General features: G+C 39.4%; 4 protein-coding genes across 4 annotated transcripts in view; 1 reads left to right on the forward strand and 3 right to left on the reverse strand.

The window, feature by feature from the left end:
• LOC6611222 (angiotensin-converting enzyme) overlaps positions 1–21891 on the forward strand; it is a 41069-nt gene that overhangs the window by 14121 nt on the left and 5057 nt on the right. The window lies entirely within an intron of this gene.
• LOC116803641 lies at positions 36–2695 on the reverse strand. Its single transcript, XM_032727858.1, has 2 exons — positions 2404–2695; positions 36–2345 (listed from the first exon to the last, which is right to left on the reverse strand). Exons 1-2 carry the CDS (start codon positions 2668–2670, stop codon positions 1980–1982), a joined length of 633 nt encoding a protein of 210 aa, XP_032583749.1. The 5' UTR covers positions 2671–2695; the 3' UTR covers positions 36–1979.
• Positions 3817–5940, reverse strand: LOC6611224 (non-classical arabinogalactan protein 31). The gene is made up of 2 exons (XM_032727853.1): positions 5843–5940; positions 3817–5075 (listed from the first exon to the last, which is right to left on the reverse strand). Exons 1-2 carry the CDS (start codon positions 5852–5854, stop codon positions 4260–4262), a joined length of 828 nt encoding a protein of 275 aa, XP_032583744.1. The 5' UTR covers positions 5855–5940; the 3' UTR covers positions 3817–4259.
• LOC6611225 (zinc finger protein 512B) lies at positions 15962–18661 on the reverse strand. Its single transcript, XM_002035745.2, has 3 exons — positions 18561–18661; positions 18256–18294; positions 15962–17257 (listed from the first exon to the last, which is right to left on the reverse strand). Exons 2-3 carry the CDS (start codon positions 18265–18267, stop codon positions 16436–16438), a joined length of 834 nt encoding a protein of 277 aa, XP_002035781.1. The 5' UTR covers positions 18268–18294; positions 18561–18661; the 3' UTR covers positions 15962–16435.

The raw sequence follows: 21891 nt of genomic DNA on the forward strand, positions 1-21891 counted from the left end.
ATTTAAGATGACATTTGCATATATATTTAAAAAATTTGATAAGTCCATAACCATAGTTTTTTTATTGTATAGTATATATGATAAAACGGCACATTCATTCATTTATTATCAAACATAAAACCTTTACAACTTTTCCCACCAACCTCGGCTGGTCTAAAAATATAGAGCGGAGCGTAATTAGGCAGCACTTAAATGACTGTAATTAACAAAACAACGGCAATAAAAGAAAAATACGTTTGTTAAGAAATAATCTCAGACAAAACGGGGACGTAGTTTAAATATCCTTGCAAGTTTTACAAATCAAAATGACAAAAGGAAAGCTCTATAAATATATACATCTATATTTAAGTTGGTATATCGATGAAATCATATTAATAATATTCCTAAATTGATTAAAAGCATGTAAACACGCAATAAGAAACTTGATTGCGCGAATCGACTTCCGAATATGAAAATAAGTAAACAGGGAAAGTAAATAATGTACGCATTATTAACACATTCATTGTTTTGACTGGGCATTTAAAATATTTAAATTTATTAAAGGAATTAGAAAGGTCTATACGTTCAACCAAGCAACCATTTTGAGATGGACAATCTTAAATTATTTATTGCAGAATTTATTTGCATTTTTTTTTAATCTGCATTGTGAAAATTTGGCTACTTTTTGGCCATTAACGATCTGCTTTGTGATTAATGCCAAAAATTACTCATACTCAGATTTGGTCGCCGCGTTCGTTCATTTGCCTCTGTGGAATTGTTGAAATGTGGCAACACATTTGGGTTTGGAAAATTTCTTTGCAACCGAAAAGTTGCGGGCAAAAGAAATTGCAAGTCAATTACCGCTAGACGGTTTGCATGGCGCCATGACGCAATCGCCACATGTGGCAGCCACACAAGAAACCACAAAGAAACCAGCCGTTAGCAGCCACAATAATATCAGGCAAGCCGACGTCATCAGCATATCGCTAATTGATTGCGTCTGCATTGGTTGTTGCTGTTGTTATTGTTGCATTCACTTTGCTTTTGGCTTTTTAGGTCGAGCCATTCTCCATTGGCACACACACACATTCGCAATTGAAGCGGCACAAACAAGCGGCTCCGTTTCTCGGGTTAGGACAAGATCAATGTTGTTGGCGTTGGTCAATCCAGGCAACAGGTTCTCCCAAAACGAAAGACTCAGGCAGCGAACTTGAAACGCGCACTGGCTCTTTCTGGACTGCCTGTCATTGCAGTTGATTGCGCCGATAAATGTTAGTGCTCTAACTCATGTGCATTAATTATTGCATCACTTTTCCCCGCCTTGCTTTTCATTTCGTTTTTGGCAAATTATTCACAATATTTTTCGCTTAAGTGCCTTATAGATTTATATGAGATGTTGTTGAGTAAAAGGGAAGTAATTCGTTTGAAACCGAAGGCAAATATAGTCGATAGGCATTTCTATGCGGAGTTTATTAATTAATTGTTAATGTAATTAAGGCTTAAAACCCATATTAAATAAGACATATTAAACTGCAAAATGAATTTATCTATATAGCTTAGATGATAGTTGCACATTTAAATAGTTATAGTGGTTATCCAACAATATTTTTAAATGTTTGTCTTGCTTTTAAAATAATTTAAAAAATATTTAAGGGCATAAAATTTTAGTATATTTCAGAAGGCAGAAAAAAAAAAATAAAACAATAGAACATTTTAATAAGTAATACTATTTTATGTCTTTGGTGGACCTACAAAACTATTCCGGTCACAACATTTACATATATGCAAACAAAGGCTTTGCTTTTTATCACTCGGCAAGTACACATTATAATACAAATGAACCTACGTTTCATTATTGTACTTGTGGTACTATCATCGTGCAATTCACTTATATTGCTTCCCCACTTTAATGAAACTGATAAGAACGGTGCTTTACATGAAATTCATAAATCATTTTTCGTTCATAACATATAAATTCTCTATTCGTGAACAATTAACTTTTACAATAGAGCTGCTTGCATTTCTGCATTAAATATTACTTGGCCGCAGTTATTACCTAATGCAAGTCGTCGTTTTTGGCGAATACGTAGAACAATCACACAGGCTAAAACAATTATTAGAGCAACACTTCCAATAACAACCGACAATATGAGAGTTTTGTGGTTATTTTTCAATTCCGTCAATGAGCTGGGCGCATTTCCTTCGCCAGATGAATCCGATTTCGGAGATGATGATTCAGTAGATTCGGTTAAATCGATTGTTTCTGTAGTCGATGTTGTTGTGGGTTGGATGGGCACACATTTTTCGTCGGTGGATTTTTCGAAGCCTGCACAGCACACTTCTTTTTCTTCTAATTTGGTTAGGGTCTGAAGATTTTGGTCATCTTAAATACAACGTGGTCATTGCTCATTATATGCAGCTTACCACCAGCTTTTTTCCAGTAGGTATACCCAATTGCTGGAAATATTTGGCAAAATTTCCAAAGTCCTCCAAGGGCCTAGTAACCTTTTCGGTATAATTAACAGTAACAACCTGACGACATAAGTGAGGATTTTCATCGCAACTAGAGATTTTATATGTCAACATGCTGAGTGCCGCAAGCAATAATATCTTAAACATTTTTATATATTCAATCCGGTCTGTAAAACACACAAAAAGGAACTGATTTACAAAATGAGAATTAAGATACATTTCTGTTTCTGAAAAGAACAGTGGCGTCGCATGATTTTTTTTTAAAGGAAATGTGGTTTATATATCCCATTTTGTGTAGATTTAAAATACAAATTTTTTATTATATATAGAGAAATATATAAAATGTATACTAAAAAACCCCTCTCTGATATATTTTTTCGACAACTCTGTGCGAATAGATAGGAAAGCTATAGGAAAGATAAAAGAAAGCTCGTCTTAAACATTTTTACGATGCATAGCGGTAGGCTTTTACGATATTGGGTTGGCAGGAAATCCATTATGACAACATCCATATAGAAACGTTTGTTTGTAAGATCTTATTTGTTTTCTCATTTCTTTTAGAAAAATGTATAAATAAGAATACCCTATTTTTGTAGGCTTATTATATTTATTCATTAAAATCGCCAAATAATTTTGAAAGTTTTATTTGGCTAAGAAATTTTGTTAAGAGTGTATTTAACTTTGACACGGCTTACCCTTTAAAGTATATTTTTAATATTATATAATATGCAAAATTTATTCACTTAAAACTTAATTTAATTGCTTAAAAGTATAAGCTTTTTATTTAAACCTTGATGCTAGCGGTATTAACGAAGGAACAACTTAAAGCTTAGAAAAGCTGAAATATATAATTTTTTGTTGCATAAACTTAGGCCTACTTAATAATAAACTTACAGTTTTAGAAGCATTGCTTGTGAATAATTTTTTTATGAACGTTATTGACGCACGGCAATGCAATTCAGATTAATCCACGACACTTAAAATAAATAAATAAATTATTGCATAGTTGTGGGAATATCCTCTGACTAAAATAAATTGTCTTAAGACACTTAAGAGTAACTCCCCACTCCCACATAAAATATATTATCCATATCCATAAATTTATCCATAAATCCATAAATATATAATATATAAATACATAATATATAGTCCTTTAGAGCTACGTTTTAAGTTGGCAGACTATAAGTTCTTTATAAAAAAATGTAGTTATTCCAAAATAGCAATGCAGCAATTCAGCTTAAACAAAAGGTTTATTAAGTGAAAACACCCTATATACTTTATTAATATCCTATTAAATTCAGTCTCTTCTACCATTTTTTTTAAGGGAAAGTCCAGTATTTCTTCAGTAAAAATACAATACTTAGGTTTTTTTTTTAATTTTCGTTTTATTTACATTATTTAAATATGTACAAATATTTCATAGAAAAGAAATTTACGTGAAAAAGTCGAAGGAGCAACTCGTCAGCAGTTATTTCTCTGTGATTGTCTACAAAAGAACTGTACACTCGATGGATTTGGATGCCAGGAGACAGGCACTTTTCAAACGCCCCGGATGGGTTTTGGCAAGTTTTCTAGAATGGTTTGCGTCAGTTGTGTGATTTTCTCCTGGTTCCGATCCTTCCAGAATTTCGGTTGGTATCACAAACTAAAACTAAATTTGTAAGTCGTACGTTGGCGGTTGCTGGGCGTGGGAAAAGAGGGTGGGGTGCTTGATTCTTAATGTCTGTTGCATACTTTCGACTTGTTGGTTCGCTCGGCTTCACCCGACTTCACTTCTCGCTTGGCCCTCGACAGCATTGCGATTTCATCTACTTTTTGTGGAGGTAGCCACCGTGGGCGGAGCCGCCGTAGGAGGAGCTGCCGTAGGAGGAGATTCCGTGTCCGGAGATTCCGTGTCCGGAGATTCCGTATCCGGAGATTCCGTGTCCGGAGTAGCCGTGGCTGATGATGGCAGGAGCAGCGGCAACGGTGTGGGTGACAGCCACGGCGGGCTTGACGTGGCTCTCAACGTGGACAGGCACGGGCACGGCCACCTTGTAGGGCACTGGACGCTCCACATGGACGGGCACCTTGTGGATCACACGCTTCTCGACGGTGTATGGCACTGGCTTCTCCACGGGCACGGGGTATGGCTTGTCGACATGGACGGTGTAGGGACGATCAACAGGGATCTTCACGGGCACACGGATGACCTTCTCGACGGGGTAGGGCTGGGGCACCTCGACGGGCACCTTCACGATCTCCTTGACGGGCACATGGACGATCTTCTCCACGGGGTAGGGCTGGGGCACGGGCACCTTAACGGGATAAGTGACGGTCTTCTCGACGGGGTAGGGAACGTGACGCTCCACCTGGTAGGGCACCTGCACGGTCCTCACCACGGTGTTGGTGTGCACCTGGGTGGGCAGCTCAGCGACAGCGGGAGCCACTGGAACTCCAACACCGATGCCGGATCCCAGAATGGCGCCTCCCGCCGATGGTCCGTATCCGTAGCCAAGACCGTGGCCAATGCCGCGCTTCTCCTGCTTCTTCTCGGCGGGCTCGGCGGTCTCGACGGCCTTCTTGGGTGCCTCCTCACTGGCGTTGGCCACCAGCACGCACATCGCCACAAGGCCGAAAATGAGCTGCAATGACAAGTGGGTTAAATTCGATCGAAACCCAATTGGCTTGGTCGGGTGGTTATGCAACTGCAGCCGCTTCCGGCTCCGCCTCCGCTCGGTTACTCCATAATTTGGAATATGACAATTATGCAATGTTGGGTGGAAAGTTGGCTGGGCAACCAGCCAAGTTCAATCGTGGCCTAGGCCCCCTAACATATTGGGCATGCGGCGTATACTTAATGTGGCTTGCTATTTTCGCAATTTTTCGAGTAAAATGCAATTTGGAAGAAGGCAAATTCAACTCTTTTTAATTTCGCGTTCAAAGCTTTTTAATATGAATCTACATTTTTGTTTTATTTTTTAAATGCTAAAAACATATTCTCAAACTTCCTATCCTTTTTGGGTTGAAATTCTGTTTCCATTTTAGTTATTATGAAATGTAATTTCTTTCAATAAGTTATAAATTTAGAACTGCTAATGGTAAAATTAAATATTTTAACTTTTCTTCTCTCTAAAAATCTATTCTTAAAACAATGTTCTTATTTATTTATTTATTTGCCACAAAAAAGTAACATAGAATATCCGTTCTATCCTTGCATTTGAAAGAGCTGATGAAGTTGTGCAATATCTTGCTTTTACAAATATTTTAATTGCAACACTGATATATCTACATTGTTCCAAAAATATATATTTTATTTTGCTAGTCACTTTAACTGAATCCGAGTTCTTGAAGCACAATTATTCTAGGCAACACTTCGAAGGAGAACACACTGAGCTCAGACCGAACATACCATGGATTTCATTTTGCACTAGGTTAGCTCCTCAATACTTTGCGATCAAGATGGGCTTGTATGTCTCAACCAACCCGCAACAGTTAACTGAATAATTTCGCACAGACGCAGCGAGCTTTTATATGGCAGATGCTGTGGCGGGATTGTCTTCAGCCGCGGCTGCGCAGTCGCCGTGAATCGAGATCGCAGCAGCCGTGTTGAAAAAGCTCGCTCTCTCTCTTGGCCAACTGTCCGTGTGAGCCATGGCTCAAAGGAAATGCGTCAGCAAGCGAGCTTTTTCGAAAGAGGGTGCCTCACACGGACAGTGTCCATGTCGTCCGTGTGATCTGCGCCTGTATGAGTGCGTATCTGTGAACACTCGAGCTCCAACTGTAGCGATCTTTGGGAACCACTGAAAGTATTCAGACACCAAGTACCTGGGGGCACAGTTTAGTAGAAAGAATCGTTTCTTGCCAATAGCCAACATAACAAACATAGAAAATGGTTAATTTTGTCTTAATCTACCAACGAAATCCAATCAATTCTTTCGGAGAATCGCTCTTAATTTAACAGTTCAAACAAAATAATTTATTTTTAAGCAAGTTATAGGTATGGATCTTAATCAACGACTTTAGCTTACAATTTGGCTCAGAATTTGTTTCTAGAATATTCGAAAAGTGATTTTGTTTTGTTAAATCTTTGGTAAAAAGCGTTAAAAGTCATTAGAAAATTTATGTAATTTAAGATCGGAGCCCTTCCTTCGACGTCCTATTGCACAGTTAGTTTCACAAGTATTGTTATATATATCCATTATTATATTACCATTTTCCAATTGCACAAATATATCTTTTTAATATATTCTCTGTAAAAATCTTGCATAAATACAAGAAAAGTGTTAATGTTTCCCAGGTAAAATTACAATAATGAATACTACCATTTACCATTTTACATAATTCCTTTGATATCAACACATTCGAAAAGAACATTACATATTAACATAATAATTATTGACATAAATAATTAAATAATAACGAAGTTATAAATGAATATAGAGAGCTTAAAATTTATGGACCATAAATAAATAAGTAATATTTGGCTGGTATCAAAACCTACATAATCATTCAAGAAAATACATTAAAAATAAAAACAAAAATCATTTTTCTAAAAATAGTTTTTACTAGTCCTTAGTATTGTGAAATTTTTGCATTCGACTTATTTTAGCGAGCCCCAAAGCCTTGAGCCATTAATAAATAACTGACCGCGAGCACTTCAGTCACATAATCAAATTAGACACAACGGGCAAAGTGTTCCACAGCCATAAGTTAAATTCACATTAGCCACACATTTCCGAAAATTTCAGGTTGCAAATCCAGTTGCAGTTGCAGTTGCATATTGAATGTAAATTGCTTGGCTGCAGAAGAAACATGCGCCGCATAGTCTGCTTGATTCTGTGTGGCTTCGTGACTGAACTTTTGATCTCGGATTTGTGTTTGGCTCCGTATTCTTGTTTGCTTCGCTTTTTTTCTGCTTTTTGGCCAGGCTGAGCTTCGTTTTAAGCCTTGATATGGGTGCATTGATTGAATGCTGTGGCAGTGTGGGTAATTTGACATTTTAATGCTGCAGAGGAAATACTCGCCAATGGCCATGTAAATGGAACGTGTGAACAATGAGTGGACCGCAAAACGCGCACAAAGGAGAACAGATACGGACACCAAAATCATGTTGGTTTTATGTGCATTAATTTAATTGTGGACATAACGCCGCGGACATAATGGCAACACCGAGCGTATTAGGCTTTGTAATGTGCAGTTGAAGGCGAAGGTCGCCAGACATCATCGCCATGATCAACACCACGATCATCAGCATCACAATTGGTGGCAAAGACTGAGTCAAAGTTGAACTACATAAATGCTAGGCCTTGCCCGGCGTGGCGCTTCTTTTGTGGCCAGTTTTCGTTTTCCAGTTTTTTTCTTTTTTTTTTTTACTAATGTGAGGCTATAGTATCCAGCGCAGAATCATAGCAATGCAGCCGTGCGGATGACTTAAGCGCTTCGAATAAAATATGCAAGCAAAAAAAACACGAAATGAACGGCCACAAAAGAGCCCAGGCCACCGAGCTCAAGTTCAAGTTTATGCATCGCGCTTTTGGTCATTGTGGTTTCCTATTCATCGCTCGGATTTGATGAATTTTCTAGATCACTTTCATTTTGTTGTTGATTCGTGAACATTTGAATAAATGGACAGAGATAGATCGAATATCTTAGATTGAGAAGCTGTTTTTGGTTTAAATACCGAGCACATATGGAGTGAACGGGTATTTTGGTTTTAACATTACCCATTGTATATTGCTGTAATAATAAAAATATCCTTTCAAAGGCACCAGCAACAGATACTAGTATTTTTTATTTTTATGATTACTTCTTTATTAAAGATTTATCCATTCTCTTTTAATACCTTCTTAAAAATGTTGGATTATTTCTTTAATTACCCAGGTTTATTCCAAAAATGTGCGCCCACTAATAAAACTAAAATCGAGCCAAAAATCAATATGGAAGGCACAAAATAAATTAGAAAGTAGCAGTTTTTCACAAGAACCATATGATAACACTGAGAAATTAATTATGAATAATTGAATATTCAATTTCCGTTTAGATATGCAAGGTAATGCTATATTCAGTTTTCAATACACAATTCTACATTTCATTTGCATATGATTTTATCCGCGTCTATCGAAAGAGGAGGTTCTTTTATTAGTAAATTTGTTGTTTGACATTTCGCGTTCACCAGCCGCCACTTTAACTAATATAATTAATTAATGCTAAACTGACGTCAAAGCTCAGCTCGCAAGCAAAAAGAAATTATCACAGATGAGGTAAACACTTTAAAGTTTGGATGCTCTTAAACAAGAATGGAAACAAGACTGGATTATAATATTTAAATCTTGTAACGATGAATAATAAACACTACTGATTTAATTGATTATATTTGTTTTTTCATGAAAAAAGTTATTATGTGTTTGAATATTTAATACTTCATTTTGCAGGGTATTCACAACCAGTATCCGAAATCTTCCACTGTTTCTTGTGTATAATTCTGTTCTCTTCTAGAGGAGTTGGGTTGGACCACAATTTATGGAATTTTCGGGGATTTTTTTTGTTGAAAATAAAGATTATATAACCAAACGAATTAAGCATCTTTAGAGCACATTTGTTTATAATCTCTTAGTCGGCGATAATGCCCAGAAGTGTTCTTCTCTTCTAGCCGATTGTGCCATTAAAAATGATTTAAATCTTAGACACAAAAAACACCTTTCGTGTTAGAGGGTCATAAAATATACCACATACAACAAATTCAACTTATTCAATTTAGTTAAGCTTTATACGGCGTTCAGCAATAAAAGACAGAAAAAACCCGAAACAAGAAGTTTGCTATATAATAAAACATTATATATAGATGGTAATTAACAGTCCGAACACAAAAGAGTGTCATTAATTATAGGGCAGAAGCACTTATGAATTTCATTCAAACTCGTTCGATTTATTGGGTGCTGCTTAACATTTGTCATTTGCCATTTGTTGCCATTTGATTTTGGCACCTTTTCCAAGTCGCCAAGTCCTCAAGCATTCTCTCGATTCGATTGCTCCAGTTTTGAGATGCCACACATTTGTCAATCGAATGCCGAACATGTTTCGATGTCTGAGCCGTGCAAAAATGCCCCAAAATGATTAAATTTGCAACGATTTTGTGGCCAATCAAAATTGTGGAACCACTTTTTGTGCTGTTGCCAACTAATTGCGACCTAATGGCGTTCGATTTGATTTCTAAAATGTCTAAAGTGCAAGTCTCTGAAACTTATAACTTGATCGAAATACAAACGTGTTGGATATACAAGCTAAATATGTTGACAATCAGTTGATTAGCACAAGGAAGCTGATACCAATCAAAACTCATTATCATCCACTTCTTCTTTTCCCTGCTCATCAGTAGATTTTAACCCGGTTAATTTATCATAATCACAAGTTCCGAAAGGAAACTGCGAAGGTAATGCCAGCAAACACCGAATAGTAAGTGCTTTATTTAATTGAGCACAATTTTTTCTTCAAGTTTTAGTACTTGCATTCAGGGTCTTTTTTCGGTGGTAGATCAGGCAGAAATTTATCATAATTAAAGAGACGCCGCCGAGCGACATAATTTGACCCAAATTTTGGAAATTGAATTCGGAATGCGAACGAAGTGGCAAAAGATTTTCTTTGGATGGCCATAAACGTTTTCGTGCCGGAGCTAAGGTCTTTTGGATTTCAGCTTGAGGTTTTGTCTAGATCGGCTTGGGTTTTGAGCCCGGGCAAATAACATTTGTCAATTGAAATGGCCAGAAAAACAGAAACTTGTAGCAACTGCGGGTCGAAGACAATCGTGCAAAACCTTCGACATTTAATTTTGTTTCGTTTTTGTTTATCTCTGGTCTGCACGTTTGGTTAGCAAAGAAAATTGTCTAGAAATAAAAAACAAAAATTGTTTACATGGAGCAATTTTTGTTGCCTCTTTTTCCTTCGCTTGATAATTGCCCGCAAAAAGGTCATAAGAGACCCCGAAAATAAATTTTTGATTCGCTCGTTGATGGACACAATTTTTCGCCACTGTCTTGCCACCGTTTTGACCTCAACACCCACAAAATGAACAAAAATAATGACCTTTGACTGGCAGTGGTTCGCACTTAAATCTCTCGTGCTGTAATATTTTTTGGGAAAACTCCAGTTCGGCCTACAACAATAGCTGGCGAAGGAAATGACCAAAAAAAAAAGCGAATCTTTTGATTTGACATTTTCCATGTAATTGGCCAAATGCGGTTAGGGGCCCGGCCCCGCTTCGAACCTTGAATTATCAGACCACCGCAGCACCGCCTTCGACCGCCGTCGAACTCCAAGTGCACACGGAACCAGACTCCAAAGCCGCCAAACAGAACCCGAGGGGAAGGCCCCCATCCACCGATCTTGGCGGCTGACTCCAGTGAGGAACTGGCTGGTACGCCCTCCGAAACGCCCACGCAAACACCTATAGCAGCCAGTTTGACGGCCCAAAAGTCGTTAACAATAATGCAAATAATAAAGATATTAGCTGAGCTGCGTCGTGAGTGCCTATATAAGATAATTAGGAATCTAGATAGGAAATACTGGTACAAAATTTTTAAAATGTTCAGAATTTATTTAAATTTTTAAGTGATCTTTCTAGTTATGTGCTGAATTTACCATTTAAGTCAATGGGAGAAGCCCGAATTTATTTATCTAAGATCCTGAGAATGGTTACCAGATGTTTTAAGAGTTCTGTTTGCATGCCGCTTCATTGACATTCTTGTTTTCATGTTTGCGGCTGGCTCGTGTTTGGCAATAAAAATAAATAAATCATTTTGAACTGTGGCCATTGTTCGTTTGTACGAAAACTCTGCAGCAATTAGTGCAAAAAAGTTTACCAACAATCAAAAAAAAAAAAACAACAGAACTTCGAATAAAAACGTAACGAATAACAATAGTTTGCCTGGCCTGGGAATTATGTCGTTTGCTCGACTTTTGTTGCTGCATTTTAAGCAATATAGCAAAGTGTGAGAGTGTTTGTAACACCGTGTGAGGTGATGAAAATTTTTTGTTTTATGTAGCAAGCATATAAAATTCCCAGGCACATAATTGTCAGCACCGAGAAATGCAAATGAAATATGTCGGCAGATTAATCATCCTAAAAAGCTAATAGAAATGGTTATAGTTGGTTTCATAAAAGAGGTTAGGCTTAGTGTGCTTACACCGAATAGGTACTTCATTTACACTTACAATTTGTATATCAAATAACAAATGTCCATTAATTTTGTTTAATTGAGTGATTTGCAAAAACTGCATATTAACTTGATTTGCTTAACTAACCCAGACTCGATTGACATTTAGCCAACTACATGGAATGCCACGCCCATTTGGATCAATGAAAAATTAGGCAAATGATTTGACTGCAACAACATGTCATGACTCGACGCGACTTTGTGAAATAAAAAATTACCAATATCAACAGCAGCCATCCCACAGAAGACAATGAATGGACAGAAAACGAAGCCAGTTTGCTGCAAATGCCACAGTGACACACTAACTGGGTGACTCCAAAAGCCGCCACAACAGCAACAGCACCTAAATGCAAAAACAAAAATTATGCAACTTCTCCAAAGTATCTCTTTTTCGAGCAGCTGTAGCTGCGGCAGCGAGTCGCAGCATGTTAGTTGGCTGGACTCCTGCCGTTGTCTAGTGCCCCAGCCAGATTTGGGAATCTGCCGCTGGTGCAGTTTGATTTCTTTTGGGTTTTTGGGAAAGATGTTTTCCAAGAGATTTTCCTATTCAATTTGGGACTACTTGGTTGGTGCTCGGTCCACTCCAAAAGGCGTTGGCTGGCATTTGTTGTTGGCCCGCTTGACGTAGTTCGCGGCTGAGATAAAGAACTTGAAGGAGTGTCCATAGTCCCAGTGAAACACTTTCAATACGGAAACGTCCCACTGAAGCTAGAAATAAATCGTTGTGAATTCGAGTTCGTTGCCTGAGTCTTTTGTTTCGTTCGCTGGACGCAGGTGAAAGGATCCGCGCGGCGCAGCTTTCGTGCGAGAGAAACACACCCGTGGTCGAGACTAGGCCAGACCAGACCACAATTTACGGCAATAATTCAAAAGAGGGATTGCATAATACTATTGAATGCGATGCGGTAGCATTTATGCGCTTAATTGTTTGCAATTTGAATGCACCATCAGATGGGGCGGAGATGAGTACGGACAGGTGGTTAACCAGAAGTCAAGGAGGTCGAGTCATAAGTCGATGTCAAGATATGATCTGGAGTGCGCCATAGATGGAGTGAGCAACATCGTAGGAAGCCCAATAAGGCAATTTAGTTATAAATATATTTTTGGGGTAGTTTTAGATGTTTTCCAGTAATATTAATGTTAATTTAAGTTGCTTTAAATTGAAATGGCATATACATAGATCTTTAATTAAACCCCAAAACTTAAATTTAGATCTTCTTTTATTGCCTGGTCTTTATAGTTTTCCATCGTCATCGCCGTGGGGTCAACAGTCTTAGCATTTAGCTGAAATGCGATCATGCACCATGTCAATTGCATTGGGGCTATAACAAGTATTTTATTTGCCGACTGGCTAGCCAAATGAAGCGGCAAGCACAATTGCAGGGCAGGCAAAAACAGAAGGCACATACGATGTGGGGGGAGATCTTGTGGGAGGGTCTTTGCAGGGGGCTCGGATTGGTTGGGAGACACTGAGATTTCCAGATTGCCAAAGACGTTCGCTTCACTTGACTTGCGCACCGGCGACTTCGATTACGTTCGCAATTTGAGTTTCGGTTTTTGGTTTCGGTTTTGGGTTTTGAGTTTTGTGTTCGAGAAACTGGTGCAGGTTTTTTTTGTCGTGATTTCTGTGCAAGCTGCTGGCGAGCAGACATGCATTTTGGCCAAAGGAAAAAACATCACATACTTTAACTAAACCAATTCATTTCGCAATCGGCCGACAACTGTTTGACGTTGCAGACGCATTCGACTTGGATTTTGGCGATGGACAAGTTGGCGGTGACCTTCAAAACGTCGCCGCCGACTGGATAGTCGCTCATTAGAGCACAAGTTTCACATTTGGCAATATGTGGAACGTCTTTAGGTGGCCTTTTCTCAGACTCAGCCGAACGCCGAGAATTGCGAAAAATTCGTTTTCAGTTTGCCATCTTTTGTCGGCCGACGTTGCGCTTGTGTCTCCATCATTTTGTGGCAATTAATTAAGTCTCAACAAATATGCGTACCTCCCCCATCATCAAATCATTTCCACCGATCTCCCCGCCGATCGGTGCAAGAAATATGGGTTTAATTGGCCGCCGTCGGTTGGCGCAATTTGTTGTCTTGTCTCTCGGCAGGAATGGTTATCATTGCGTAAATGTTGCAATTCAGGCAATTCCTTCACATGTCTGGGATCCAATTTTTACGGCGTGTGTGGGATCTCTTTTTCGATTATGGGCGGAAACCGAACCGATGATTTATTAATTGGCAGTGCTCCAGTTATGAGCATCGTCGATATTGCGGATATAGACTATGCATATTCATGGAAAAACCATAAACGCTTCATATTATTCATATTATGCCAATAAATTCGATAAAACAAAATTAAGTTGATATATGTACTACTTTCCCTCCAGCGATGATAAACTTAAGGCATTTCTCTGGCATTTTAACGATTTTGTATTTTTGGTATACGAATTCTATTTATAATAATTTAAATATTATTTTTTATTTCTCGGCGACTTCTGACCAAGTCCTCTATATAAGGTTGTGTGCCTCCTATGTAATTATTAACCATTAAAATATATTTGTATTTAATTGCTATCTGGAGGTAGTGGTATTGATCAACGTGAAACATTCTTGTGCAAAGTAATTCGTTGTAATTAGACCCTCAGCTCGGCGACAATTAAGCTTGATAGAGAGATCCGCTTTATAATCGTTGCATAACCCGAAACAATAACCAAGTCAAGAACGAAACTAATGCAATATGTGTACATACGTGATTGTATGAATGGGAATATGGGTATTTGCACACAACACCTACGTGTGGCAAAGTCGAGAATATAATTCGTAACAAATTATGGTTGAAAATACAGAATTACGAGTGCATGTAAGTGCGGTGTGCCCCTGCCACGCCCCCAATGGATGTGTGCACATGCTGTCCGCAAAGCCGCCGACCTTCAAATGAATTCTTTGGCCTGGAACTGGTTCTAAATCTGATTCTAATAGCGATTCTATACGGACACAAAGATCGGCTCTCTTTTGTTTCTAAATGGAAGTTGATGGAAATTAAGTCAGAAATTAACAAGAACGGGTGACTTTTTATTAGAAAGTTGTTTCAGTTCCGTCTTTGCCATGATCAACGTCCTTGGGATCAAATCAGAGTCCAAACCCGCCCAGAGGGCTTTGGCCCCGAGCATTAAGCCAATGGATAAAAAAGAAATACTGTTCATCCCAAAAAATACACGGGCTGATCTTTAATATATGGTAAGCGAGCTTAGAAGAACTGTTTTAATTGCCCTCGTTTGGGTAATAAGTAAGATGGACCGAACCGGATTTTTATTTTATTTTTGTTTGTCGTTGAAGTAAACAAATGCTAAATAGCCCTAAACTTAATTGATTCCATCCATCAAAAAACAAACATGCTCAGAAGCATTTTTGCAGTTTGAAAGTTGATATTTTGGTATTTGATGAGGAAAAACCCGGCACAGTTCGTTCACTTGTCGTAAAAAGTTGAAAACCAGCATTAAATACCAAGTGACTACTCCTCTTTTTTACGCATCTGGTTAAATGTTACTCGAAAATTTATGAGCGACTTTTAAATGAACTCAACTGACGTTGACTTGGAAATGGATGGCAGTGGAGAAGTGCACGTCATCTTTGGCTGCCAACTGCTCCGGTCGACCTTGTGCGTGTCTTGTCTCAATCTGATTGGAGATGATCTTGGTTTTTAACATCACCTGGTCGGTAATCAATGGGCCTATGAGCTTGTCTGCTGGTGGGATCCACAACTGGAAATCTTCTTCCGTCTGAACGCAAATGCATTGCCAATTTGGGTCATGTCACCTCAGCTGACTGACTGGCATGGTGAGAGGATTTTCGGGTTTAAGGACCAGGAAGGCGTCAAGACATCTGTTTTTATTGTGACTGAGTATTATTGATTTATTACAACTTAAGCTGTACTTAATTACAGGCGTGCATAATTCGTATCTCTTGGCTTGAAATAATTACTGGTATCCTGCTTGTTACCTTGCAAGTTTAAGGGGCTTCATACAACTTTTCTTAAAGTGATCGAAACATAAAGCTTATGAAACATTTCGTATATTTAATAACTATTATTGAAGTGCTCTAAATAAATATTCGCATATTCCAGAAATTGCTCCTCAAAAAGTCTCGTTCAAATACATTTTATAAATATTATTTTGAGTAGCCACCCCAATCAAAAACAATAGCTATTTAATAACGACATACTCTTTATTTACAAAATATATTTACAAGATATACAATTACAAAGAACCCTATGACAAACTATTTCCAGCAGCTAACCAGTGACAAAGACAGTGAAATTTATTTTATACATTTTATTTTATTTGTCCTTAATAGATTTTCACATAGATATTTCTGTTCTTATTATCCATTCAATTCATTGTGCGCCGAAACCTTTCACTGATAAACGTGGCCAGCTAAACTGTCCATAAATGGCGAAATTTACAAACAGTTAGCTGGTATTTATCCTAAACCTGGAGTTCGTGGCCCAGCACAATGGCTTCCATTGGATGGCTGGATTGGAAATAATTTACAAAAGGCATTGCTTGTTTCATCTTGGGGGTTCTTATCAGCTACAGAGAGTGGCAGGGCGGAAGTTGGACTTCCAGGGGTTATTTTAAGAGTTTGCTTTTTCGCTCGGTTTTGGAAAGGAAGGCTGACAGGTGGAGAGAGTGGGGAAGATAATTGAAAATGTTGCTAGATATCCTTCGGCTCATTTCCATTAAGTCCGCTCGCTCCAATGGAATCGCCTACTTCCGGTCCATTCCGTCCGCTTACTTGTGGTAACCATGGTGGTCGGAGTAGACGGTGGCATCGTGGCCAATGGCGCTAACGGGGTAGCTGCTGACGGCGACGGTGGGTGCGTGCTTGACCACGGAGTGGGACACCACGGGCACCTTCACGTAGACGGGGTAGGGACGGTCCACATGCACGGGCACCTGGACATTGACGGCCTTCTCCACGTAGACGGGGTAGGGCTTGGCCACTGGCACGGGGTAGGGCCTGGGCACCTCAACGGGCACTGGGCGGTCGACGGGCACATGGACGGGCACCTTCTCGTGACGGATCACCTCGTAGGGCTGGGGCACTGGCACGGGCACCTTGACGTACTCCTTAACGGTCACGGGCACCTTGCGGATGACTTCGTAGGGCTGGGGCACGGGCACCTTAACCTCGACGGGCACGCGCTTCTCATGGACGACGGGATAGGGGCGGTCCACATGCACGGGCACTGGGATTCCCTTGGTGATGGTGATGGTCTTGTGCACATCGGCCTGCTTGCTGATCACATAGGGGGCGGGGGCGTGGTGGACAGCGACGGCGGGAGCAGTGTGTCCAACGGCGATCGCGGGACCACTGTGGCCCACAGCGATGGCAGCGGGTGCGGAGTGTCCGGTCAGTCCGTAGCCATGTCCGTAGCTTCCGTGGCCGGAGATGGAGCCATGTCCCAGGTAGCCGGTGTCCAGACCAGCATGACCGTAGCCGTAGCCCAGATCGAGCAGGCCGCGCTTGTCCAGCTTCTTCTCCAGCGGCACCTTCTCACCCTCGGTTTTGCTGGCGCAGGCAGAGGCCACCAGCAGAGCGGCTAAGCAGATCTGCAATGAATTGGGTTGGTTCGTTTGGTTATGATCGGGCTTAAACTATGTATTTTAGAGATTTTACATAATTTTTTTTTTTTTAACATAATCTGATTCTATCTATATTTATCTTGATTCTTTGCAGATATATCTTAAATGTATTCTGGTAATTTTGTAATACTATCTAAGAATTCTCAACTGTGCAAACTCATCTATCATGAAATTCGTATAGCCAATTCTATAAACATTTTAAGCCCCCCTATGATAAAACAATTCAAAATATGCAACCTACATATATTGCCTAACGAAAAGGTTGACTTTTATCACCCATTGCCTAGTTTGATCGATTACCTAATCGCAATAGAAAGCGAAGGCGATATGTGGCCCGATTCGCATTGTGTCGTCCGTTGTCTCATCGCCCTCTTTCGCGATTCAAATGGTCAAGTGAAATTCGTGCGTGCCTGGCATAAATGATGCAGTGCAGACATCGCCCACTGCCACGCCCAGTTTCCGCAATACGCCTTAACCGACTGGCGTCACGTTACGCATACGCAGTGGGCAACACAGCGAATGCATTTGGAGTTGGCTTTAATTGAGCACATGAACCCAGTTGATTACGGCCTGGTAATAGACGTGGCTGGCACTCCAACTATGATCGTTCAGTTAATAAACGCTTATTAGCCATGTCGTTCAAGTTGAATTTGGTCGTTTGCGAGCATTTCGCCTTTGATTAAGGAAATTTATCGGATTGAATTGTTTCAGGAAGTTGTTTGTAGTTGAAGATGGCCAGGTAAACAATGTGCTGTATTTGCAATGCAAAAGGCTTTATTGTTCCAATTAGTTCATGTCAGCATTGTTCTGTATGGAATTCTTTGTAAGATTTCTAGATTTCTCACACTAAAATATGCTGCCAACAGCGATAGTTCACATACTTGTACGATAGTACCCATTTACATATGAAACTAAATTCTAATTTATTTCTATATGTCTAATTACTATATGTCTGTTGTACTTACGAATACTTTCATTGTGGAGTCTAATGGGACTTGCCAGGGCTGTAAATAAACAAAGAAAACAATAAGATTATTTATACGAAGTGCAGCATAGAAATTTTTTTATAAAATTAGCACTTTAATTGGTTTTGACAATCTGTTCTTTGGGAAAATGTTCCTTGGAAAATGGATATTATTTAGAGCACACGTCTGGCACATTTATAAGTTTATAACTTTTAGATCACAGCTTAAACTTTATTTCATTTTCACATAGTCTACACGCATTTCAGAAACAAACAAAAATTAACTTGGCATTTGGCTTCACTTACAAGCAACTCAGTAACAGCGAAATAGACTGTGGAAGGATTGTAGAATCACTAGCGATTCCAAACCTTTGACTGGATGCTGTCTGTGGTCAGTGGCGCGCTTTTATACCCCCAAAGAGTTTTTGTGTCAAAACGAAACTGAAAACGCCGCCAAACCAAGTCGCTCAGCGGTTTCCAAAAGCTTTTCCCACCACAAACCAGCCTAATTGCTCTCTTCAAAGCTCTGAGTTCGACTTGGTCTGCGCTTGTATTGGTAATGCTTGTGTGTATTAGTGCGGCACGGAAAGTTGCAAGCGGAAGCACTCACCAACACACTGGCATGCCACCAATACTCGCGCAATCGCGGCTTTTCTTTCTGTGTATTGGTGACTTTAGCCGCCGACTTGAAAGTGGCTTATAAAATATGGGTGCAAATTTGATCAAATCAATTTGGGAACATAAAAAGCAAATAAAATAAATTAACCAAATCTTGAATTGAAATTTATTTTGGGAAAATCCCGCAGAACGTACTAGTAATCCTTTGTTGTTTATTATTTTTTTTTTTCATTTGTATAAAGAGTCTTCGGGTTTCTTAGCAAGTTGTTCCCAAAAATATAGATTTCACCGAAAGGTCATATGTCTATCAAAATCGTTATGTTTTGCTTGTCAACTTTCAGAAGTCAGCCGTTTTGGTCGAACCTGATTTCTAATATCAATAATTCTGAGACTACTTAATGGAAATTCGACTAGATTTTGTTTTGATTCCATTAAGTAATACAAAACTTGCTTATTAATATCATATTTATACGTTCGGCTCGCATTTTAAACAAAGGGTCTATAAATCTGGAATTGTTCAAAGGGGTTTTTAATCTGGTTTTTATCTGAATGTTCATCATTGTATAATTTCGATATAAAATTTATTTCGAATCATTTTGTGGCCCAGTAAACCAAAGTGTAACAAAGCAATTTCTTTCATTTGAGTTTAATAAATCTGAAATTCACTTAGCAGATATAATTTCGTAGAACTTGATTTAACGGTAACCTGATTTATAACTTAATTAATTTTTTTATAATTCTGTGTGCATTTGGCGAACCGAGGGTTTTCCGGATTTTAGTATTTACATTTTAACCGGATTCAGATCTTTTAAAATTGGCAATTAATTCCATTAAAATTTGATTTTGTAATTGAAAGTAGGCAACATTCATAAAAGTTCACTGTACTTTTGCCCAGTTGGATTTGCATCAATATACATTGTTGCAAGATAGTAATTTGAGTGTGATGTCTCAATTTCTGTTGCTGTCATAATTAGGCTTTCTGGTTTTCTTGCCACCTTTGGTTTACTCAGGTTACCATTTTGCACTTCCTGCAACAACCAGGTGAAAACGGAAGCTACATCTCTGGAATTTCTCGGCTTCTTTGATGTTGTTGACAATGGTTCAATGGTCACCGGGCGGAAAAGATAGATACCATCTGCGATTGGGGGTGGTGAAAAGTGATGCAACCGATGCGGTGCATAACCGTGGGGTGCGAATCTCAAGTTTCGCACTCGAAATCGATTATCGGAACGCTGGGTGTGGGATTGTGGAGTGGAATACCAACGGGGATTGCAAATGGATCTGTGACTGGAACAGTGACTGGATCGGGTGCCATGCGTGAGATCTGCACTGTGGCGCAAAAGTGAAAGGCCTTTATGGGTCGCCGTTGCAGTAGCGGCATTAGATGCTTGTGCATTTGCACAAAATCAGATTATATATCAGCCAGGCTGAGTCCCCGTGATTTGGCAATTGCCAGCATAATTATTTGTTAATGCGCAAAATGAAACCTGTTGAATGTTGGACTCCGCACCAACCGGCCGACTGGCAGCCAAAATGATATGCGTGCACCGTGATTGACTAATCCTAGTCCCATTGTCTTGCTCTGACGGGCGGGAAAGATATTTGCATTTTCTATTGTCTATATCCGATTCTACAAAGGCAATCAAACTAAAACAAACATCTATCTATCGCCATATAAAGCCGCTTTCCAAACTCTATGGTGTTTTGTCAACACCTCAGCCTTTTAGAGCTGAACTAATAAAAAAGCTAGTTTAACTTTTGCCTGCAATCCGCTTTTTATTCCTTATTGACCTGTCAGGCAACTATCAAAAATATATCTGCCGCTTTTTTTCAGTTATTTTCCATATTCTAAAGATCTTTTTAGATATTTTGCTGGAAATATAAAGTGTGCCCATTTCAGGCTCTACAAACATTATATGCCACAAAATCCTTAACGTATTTTAAGTTTTAATATCCCCGAAATTATAAATATTCAAACACGAAATTTGAAAATATAAAAGTCCACAATGAAAAGGCTGTGCCACTTGAATTAGCAACCGTTTAAAATCAACTAAAATCTGCATATAATTATGTAGTCATCAAAAAGAGAACGTAGGACTAGATAGTTCTGTTAAATATTTAAATGTGACCATTAGATAACGCATCCAATCAAGATTAACCGAAATACGTAAAAGGCCAAACCTGATTTGCCTTTTGAACGACGCCCTTGGCCACAAAAAGAACACTATTCTGGGTTGTCTTCTCCATTACATTGGATTTCCCCAATCCCAAGAGCAGTTTGTCTGAACTTTGGGTCTAAACAACTTTTACTTTCTGCGGAAAATGTGTCGTTCCCAATGTTTGCCCACATGGAACAGCGCCAAGTCAGCTCGACCGGTGCAGCTGTTTGCCCACAACAACGAGAGTTACAATTCTGTCAGACGTACCCACCAGATACTCCCACTTTGGGGGGTGGTAAAAGAGAGAAAGAGAGGGGGCGTGGCGTGTTGCGGTTGCAACATCAAAGCCGATGGGGGAAAGACCCCACCTCCCCCAGCTTGCAAGCTGCTGCAGTTGCATTTCGACTTTGCCATCTCAGTTGGCCTTTTTGGACGCTGTGCGGATTCTCATGTTCGAAGTCGCCATAAATTGTGGTCAACCGATGCGACGTTATTCATTGATTATAACGACAACAATAACTGCAGTTAGCCCAATGCATGTAGCCGCCTATTGATTTATGGCCAATTGTTTTGCGCTGTGTTAATGTTCGGGGTTGTTTTGACTGCCTTATGCACGCTGTTGTGGCCTGTTTTCTAGAGTTTTGGCCAAGCGCCTTGCACTCATACTGTGTCAAAGGGGCCCCAAATTAGCCAAATAATAATTAGGCTTATTTGGGCCGCAAGTGGCTGGCAATCGTCGCATATTCACGCTGCATGGCATGCGGTTATTCACACGATTGTAAGCGTGTTGGGCTGCAGGTAAGCGACTTGAAATGCGAGTGGAAAAACGCTTTGGGAAATTCCTATTCGCATATGACTAA

The sequence above is a fragment of the Drosophila sechellia genome, chromosome 2L (assembly GCF_004382195.2).
Source record: "Drosophila sechellia strain sech25 chromosome 2L, ASM438219v1, whole genome shotgun sequence".
NCBI classification, from domain to species: domain Eukaryota; kingdom Metazoa; phylum Arthropoda; class Insecta; order Diptera; family Drosophilidae; genus Drosophila; species Drosophila sechellia.